At 46.7% G+C, this 7,629-nt stretch overlaps 1 protein-coding gene across 2 annotated transcripts in view; it reads right to left on the bottom strand.

Moving 5' to 3' along the window:
• Nucleotides 1-325: 325 nt before the first annotated feature.
• Nucleotides 326-7,629, bottom strand: part of SPOP (speckle type BTB/POZ protein) — a 67,069-nt gene continuing 59,765 nt past the window's right edge. For both annotated transcript variants that reach the window (XM_047081066.1, XM_047081067.1), the window contains exons 8-10: nucleotides 7,093-7,215; nucleotides 2,901-3,043; nucleotides 326-1,576 (exon numbers count right to left, since the gene is read on the bottom strand). In XM_047081066.1, coding sequence (XP_046937022.1) covers nucleotides 1,432-1,576; nucleotides 2,901-3,043; nucleotides 7,093-7,215 — 411 coding nt within the window. In that variant the 3' untranslated portion in view covers nucleotides 326-1,431. The remainder of the gene's footprint in view (nucleotides 1,577-2,900; nucleotides 3,044-7,092; nucleotides 7,216-7,629) is intronic.

The following is a 7,629-nucleotide window of genomic DNA, read 5'->3' as shown; positions in this document are numbered from 1 at the left end:
GGAGAAGGGAGACTGGGACTCAGGTGTTAGAACACGTAGGGCGTAGCCCCCTCCCATTACTTGCCTCGGCAGAGGTGGGAGCCTGATCCCTCATTAGGATGTGGACTGTGGGACAGATACTCAAGACGGACAAGACACCAGGAGATGCTGGGAGCTCACGGAGGAAGCTCGAGATCAGGGAGACGCGACAAATCCCCATCGACGGACATTTCAAATATCATCTCTGCAAGTTAAGGATCAAACGAGGCCTTCGAAATCCCTTACGGAACTCAGACCCACGAAACCAGCCAGGTGAGTGGAACAAAAGACCAGAGATACCACACGGTACAAAATAGTAATTATTTATATTTTCAAAAAGAAAAAAATTAACATTTGGAAGTTGTCCCCTGTAGGAAAGGGGTGAAGTGGAAGGGACGGGACTGGCTCCTCTGCAGGTGGCAAGTCAGGTGCAAACAGCTGAGCAATCTGGGCTGGGATTCTTGTCACACGGCATTAATAATAAAATCTCCTTTTCTCTTCTTTTTGTTCTGTTTTTGTTTTGTGTTTTGTTTTTTTAGAAAAGGGGGGGAGGGAGGAGAAATAAAATCAGAGAAAAAGGCCAAAAAACATTTTCCACAATATCTAAAAACCGAGAACCACGGTTCTTGTCAAGACAGTAGGAATTCTGGATGAATTGTTTTTTCCAGTTTTCAACACCAATAAAGGTTTTTTGCAAAAGCCACCACATCAGACACTCATCTTCCAGCTCAGATAACCTCCTTCCCCTTTCGCCTTCACTTGTTTTTCATGAAAGGATAAAAGGATGTACTCCGTTCTCGCAAACAGTAAGTGCTAACAACAAGAGGGCTCTGCTGACACTCGCACGGTGGTGAAGAGCTTTCACAAACATCCGAGTTTCCGCACAGTTGGATGGACTACGATTTCTCTCAACATAAATACTACCTGGGATCCAAAAACTGATTTTTGAGAAATTCTGCAAAGATCCTTTCTTCTTGCCTTTTCTTTTCCCTTCTCTTAAAACTAAATGTCTTTTTTTTTTTTTTTTTCCTTTTTGCTCCAGGCACCTGACGATTTGTTCTGCTCAGTCAGATGCAGACAGGTTTCTCCGAAGTGCCACCGCCGGGACGTCCTCAGGGTCGGCGCCTAAACTGAATCCCCACAGTGTCAAACTCGGCCGGGCCAAAGGGAACACAGTGACGCAGCAACAGGGTTTTCATTAGGTTGGACAGCCCCAGGCCCCGGGCCCTTCCCTCCCCCCGTTTCCCCCAAGGTTACTTAGTGCTGTTTTAAAAGTCTGGGGGCCACGATGCAGTCTTTCGCCCCCGCAACGAGTAAAAGCTCCACAGATCGCGCTGTCTACCCGGTGGTCACGGGCAGCAACAGCGGCTGCTGCTTCAGGAAAATGAACGGAGTCTTACAACAGGCAGGATCTTAGGACTGCTTCAGGCGCTTGCGTGGGGGTCCCAGGAAAGGGCACTGTGCTGAAGCCAGAGAGCGGTACGCCTCAGCCACCAAGTGGGGATGTGACACCACCATCGACTTCCACCCAGAGGTCTCCAGGACATCCGAAGCATGACTAGGAGGAACGTGGAGAGACGGGTTACCAAGGGCACGCGAGCAAGAGGGAGCAAACAGCCACCTGGGCGGTCTAACTTCCCGGCGGCCACCGCAAAGGCTGTCTCTGCCGAACGTTTAGGCAGAACCCTTAACGTAGGCTGAGTTCGTCAGACAGCGGGCCGACGGGTGACCGGGCTGTGGCTGCTGCGACTCTGAAATCCTGGGTTTTGAGCCCCTCTGCTTTCAGATACAGAAGGTGAGATGTTCCTCAGGCTCTTCTCTGCTTTATCAATGCTCTTGAGACTGACTGGTGACGCTGCTGATACAGAGAAAGAGCAAGGACTCTCTCCGTCAGGCAGCTCTGAGCTTCTGAGCTCTGAGCTTCTGTGGCTCTGCCGTTTTCTAGTCCCTGACCACAGAGCAGATCACGGCCTGGGGCCTGATGGCTCAAAAAGGAGGGGATCATGACCACACTCTACGGACCGGTTAACATCTAAAAAGCACCACGCCAAGTGTCCAGCACAGAGCGAGCGGTCCCTAGAAGGAACATTTAAGGGTCTCTTCTCTCCCACTTTTGCCACGATTGGTCAACTCCTTTGAAACAATCTTATAAACAGACTTAGTGGAAGCGGATCCTGTTTTGGGGCATTTTCTGTGCCGAGTAACTTTCACTCATCTACCCGGCAACCTCTTAGACCCGCCCGAGCCCAGAACTGCTGCTTGTGAGGGTTTTTTAAGGCCTGCTTCCCCTCTTTGGGTTTTCCCTAACTTTTGTTCTCCAACGGGCGAGAGAGCCAGGACATGCCCCACTGAGAATTACTGCAGAAAGTAATACGGCCAGGTCACTTATCGTTCGGGTGACGGAACAGATGTATTGGAACGAACACTTCTTTCTCCAAACGGTATTTAACAACCTCAACTACTGATTACCCCTTCCGTTTGTCCCCATTCCACAATCCACTGTTGGATGCATTTTACTAACTCCTACAAAACATACTTGGGCTCTCCCAGAGATCTACATGCCCTCTACTAAAGCCTTGAGTGTGCAGCGAGGACACTGCTGTTTGGGGGACACAGCTTTTCCAGGCCAGCAACTTATCGTTTTCATCATTTCCCATCACTGCGAGGAAGTAAGATGCCTCACTCACCAATCGCATTAGCCCCGGGAGAGCAAAACCATCTTCCAAACTGTCAAGCTGAAGGGAAAGATGAAAACCCTCTACTTACTACTAAAAGGGGTTAATGAAGCTACTTGCCCGTTTTCCTCACTAATTCAAAGTCTTTCTCGTCTCTCTAGCTACCCCAACTATCTTGAAAGAACATCTTTGAAGATGCCAACTCACTAGTTGATGAAATCCACTGCCTGAGTTTTCAACTGATCCGCGCTGTGGAGGTCAGCCAGGATGAGAATTTCTGCGGCGTTCTCCACGGAGAGGTTACTGCAGAGGGCATCCTCACACATGACCTTCAAACGCTCCAGGGCATACTGTAAAACACAAGCGCCGCGGCCGTCAGAGTGGGAACGGCTCCGGCTGCCGCTACTGAAGCCGTTTTCTTCAGCTGCACCATCATGGATTCCTGAACAAAACCGCACGGCCCGTGAGAAGGCTACTACTGCAATTATAAAACATAACCATGCCCCCAAGGCTGGAATGAAGACAGCTGAAAAAATGTGCCTGGCTGCCATTCAAGTCCTCAAGTCTGCCTATTAGAAAGATGGCAATTACAGAGTAGACCCCCAACCTCAAGTTCACCCTGCCCCAAGTAGGATGCAAGTGTTCCTTAGACCACCGCCACCCACCCTCCCTTACCACGAGGCATAAAACTCTGCTTCAGGCCAACAGGACATCACGTTTGGCATTTCTGCCATCCTTTATTCGGAGCCAAACTAGGGCGAGGCACAGCCCTTTCTACGCGGGCACTGTCACCAGCCCGGCGGGGAAGCCCAACGGGCCCATCAGGCTGTGAAAAGGAGCCCTGCGGTGACTTTCAGCAGCGTCTGCACCACTAGTTGGGCCTCGATGAGGGTCAACCCAAGGCCTCCTTTGAAAGAGAAAGGGATAAATGGGTCCTCTTTACTGGGGCTGAAGTTAAGATTCTCAGGGCAGAAGGACAAAGTAACAGAGACCCTGGATCCTGTTCCGATCTAAAAGCTTCCTATTTTCCAGAGTAAAGGGTATAAATGTCCCGGAAGTGAAGGTCTAGGTTAATACTGGGCACATCTGACCTAGCTGATCTGTTCTGATGCCGCTGGACTACGTGCTCTCAAATAGGAGATTATCAACATAACTAAGGAACTTCAGCAGCGAGGAGGAAGGGATAAAAGGAGGCACAAAATAAAGTGTAGTTAATCAGTTCACAGGAGAATGGTTTGCTTTACGGGCAGCCACAGTCTCCGTATAGGTCCCACCTTGAGGACCTCAGAACACAATGACACAACACTCCTTGAGGCCGAGTCGTGGCAGTCAGACCAAGATAATTTCATTTTTACGAATCGTGGGTGAGGAGGCATATCTGTTGGCACTGTGATCTCCTGCAGCCAAAAGAGAGTTTCATTGGTTTTGGTGCAGCTTTAATTTTTTACATTTGAGTAACTGGAAAACAGTTTCCATGGAAAACAGGAATGACACTAGACAAGCAAGAAATGAGGTGGCCGTTTTTGTTTTAAAAGGCTGCAAAAGGTTGAGTAGATGGTTCAGTCTTTATACAGTGCTGCACAGAACATTCCTCTTACCCTTTCTCGATGCCTTCTTTTAAAAAGGACTTTTACCGTGAACAATTCTGATCCCTACTGCATAATTAGACAAAAGTAGCCATTCTTGTCCCTTAAGGGACAAAGTTTTTTTTTTTCTTAATTATGCTTCTGAAAAACCTGCCTAATGGTTGTACTTACCCAAGAGATCGAAATTGTGTCTCCCAGGCCTGGCCGACGTGTTTTGTTTTGTTTTTGGTCTAATTACACATGTCCCCAGGAGACTGGAAAGGCTCAGAAGAAGCTGTTTCAGCCTCTTGGGTAAATTCTAGATGTTTAGATCCTTCCATGAAGGATTTCTTATTCTGTTTTCCTGAAGCTCACAACAAGGTGCAAAGGTAAAAATATTTTAAAATAAGCTTGGAGCAGAGACTAATGGGAAATTCTGAATGGAATTTGAAAATGCACCTTCGCTTACTTCTCATTCACAAATTGAAAGCACTGCTGCGATTCAATTACTTTATCTTTTAAAACTGTAAGTTAACGGCACTGTACTGAAAATACCATCCACAGAAGGTCAATTCAGGCTGATCCCCGCGCTCCGTGCGCTCACAGGGGCTTCCCCGGTCGGCTCTCTGGCCGAGGAGCAGGAATGGACACCCCAGGAATGCCGCAGATGTCAAACCCTGGCTCTGAGAATATCCACCGCTGAGCCTTGGTATTTCCGTCTAAAAAGTGGGCCTTTTGATACTACTTGTCCTTATGGGAGCTAGAAGACGAGAGGGATAAACAATCTGGTGCGTGTAAACTTCACCGAAAATCAGAGGGTGGGTGAGGCACAATCATTATAAACTCATGTGTATAAAGAGCTGTGTCTTCTGCTTCCCCAGAGTTCACAGTGTGTATTTCTTATTGCCTCCACTGAAAGCAAGATTCCTGTGGTCAGAGCTGAGCTGGCTAGACTGGGAGGGCATGGCATGTTCACAGTGCTTAACTGTATTAATAAAATCTCGAAAGGTTGATAAGAAGGATACAGCTATTATTCAATCGTTTTCATCAGTAGCACCGATTGGGTTTACATGCCTCATCCTCTACAAACACTCCGAAGAGCTGATCAATAAAGATAAAGCTTCCACTGTAGAAACAAGTACTTCCTCTGTTCCCAAGGTGCAAAGTAAGGTGGAAGGAGACTATTCCTATGGGCCAATCCCGGGAAGGCTCTAGTGCCCTTCGGTCTGAGCCAGCTCTGCCCTCGGATGGGTGCTGCAGCATTGTGGCAGGAAGCGGCAGCACTTCCGGCAGGGAACCGTCCTTCTCACAGGGTCTACTGCTGGCCAGGTTTAAGGCCTTTTAAGGAAAACTTTCACAGGATGAATAGCCACCCAACCCCCCAGCTTGTGTTTCCTCAGACCACAGGGCCTTGGAGGACAGGTTACCGAGCTCTTTCTGATGTATCTACACAATGAAAGTCAGTCTCCCAAAGTGTGTTTTGGGGGCCACTAATCCCCACCGGTCCCTGAAGGAAAGGATTCCAGGGTTAACTAAATTAGAGAAATGCTATCATATTCTTTTAGATAACTCACAGCGCACATTAACATAGTAAAGATTCTGAGAAATCCTGCAGTGAGACAGCAACACACAAAAACCTCAATTTGACTTGATTAAACTCAGTGCTTCATTAACATTTTCCCCCAACCTTATTTTGAGAATCACTGGCCTGTTTTGGTCATCACCTTATTTCCTTGATTCGAAGATCCATATTTTAATTTTCACACTTTAATAATTCTCAAATTGAAGTGTATCTTACAATCGACACACACGTTTATTACAGTAGTATTTCTTTTTTCCCAAGGAGCGACCCATCATCTCGTAATTCTGAATATGGTATATTTCAAAAAATACCTAGGTAGAAGTTGAAAATGCCAACCACGATCCTGAGCAAAAGATTATTCTCTTACTGACAAAGTTGCAAAGAAAGTTAAGGAACTCAGGGGAGGTAGGTGGGTGGAAGGATGAAACCAGTGACAGAGGTGAAAGAGTGTGCTTGTCATGATGGGCGCAGGATGACTTACGGGAGTGTTCAATTACGGGACTGTACACACGAAACTAATATAACACTGTATGTTAACTAACTGGAATTAAAAGGAAAATAAAATCACTCGCTGTTTAGAAAAAAAAAAGTTAACAAACTCCAGAACACTTCATAAATTATAAGGCCAAATCATAAATCCAAATGTTAGCGTCACCTAAAACTTCAGTATCACTGTGCTTATATGTAATCACAACAGTGAAGGGAAGAGAGATAAACATCAGACTTATCCTTTTTTATAATCAGGGTGACCATGTAGTTTCCTTCACTCAAAGCAGGACACTTTGAAAGATAAAAAGGGTTCTACCAATAATTGTGTTGGCACCCACGTGTAACGCAGGACTGTCCTGGCCACACTCAGACACAAGTTCATCTGACGTACTATGTAACGCAGCCGCCCAGTGATGAAACTCAAAAGGTCACAAAAAACTCCTCCTCTTGTGGTTATTTTTCTTGTCCTTCCCTTTCTTTTCTTTTGAGAGACAGAGAGAGAGAGAGAGAGAGAGAGAGAGAGAGAGAGAGAGAGAGAGCGCGCACGCGCGCACATGCGTGCATGTGCTGGGGAGGGGCAGAGGGAGAGAGAGAATCTTAAGCAGGCTCCGTCCAGGCCCAGAGCGGAGCCTGACGCACGGCTCAATCCCATGACCATGGCTCAATCTCATGGCCATGAGATCGTGACCTAAGCCAAAATCAAAAGTCGGACCCTTAAGCGACTGAGCTACCAGGCGCCCCTATTTTTCTATTCTTATCTCACCTTGTCAGCAGCTGCCAGCAAATCATCAGCCATTTTGTCGAGGTTCGGAGCCTTCCCCGTGTAAATGAAGCACATCATTTCCTTAAAAACTTCAGGCTCCACATCATTGATTTCAACCCGATTCTATGCCAGAAAAACTAAAAATGAGAAACATTCCAACAGAACAAAACCCCCAAACAATTTTCATGACTTTAAGCTCCGGTGGGAGTAAGGCGTGTATCATCTGAAACCTAACACGAATGGGCAATCTCTCTCTGCCCTACTTCATGAGAACAGCTTTTCCTCCTATCCTATGTACCACCTTTACCCTCTCAAATACAAGAGTTGTTTTTGTTGTTTTTGTTTTTTTTTGTTTTTTGTGGACTTTTTAGACAGTGGAAACACCTGTCTAAAACCCTCCCTCCAAACTGGATGATCTACCTGGGACACAGTGAGTTTGCTTTACTTAGAATGCTTCCGGACCACCTCTCCCTGCTCTGAGAAAGTGAGAATGCTATGCCATTTTAATAACACGACTGGAAAAATAAATCTGGTGTC

The sequence above is a fragment of the Lynx rufus genome, unplaced genomic scaffold (genome assembly GCF_022079265.1).
Source record: "Lynx rufus isolate CCGP_SWC_20201006 ecotype Redwood Valley unplaced genomic scaffold, mLynRuf1.p SCAF_18, whole genome shotgun sequence".
In the NCBI taxonomy this organism is placed as follows: domain Eukaryota; kingdom Metazoa; phylum Chordata; class Mammalia; order Carnivora; family Felidae; genus Lynx; species Lynx rufus.
The sequence above is the reverse complement of the archived record's forward strand: the minus strand, read 5'-3'. Positions and strand labels throughout refer to the sequence as shown.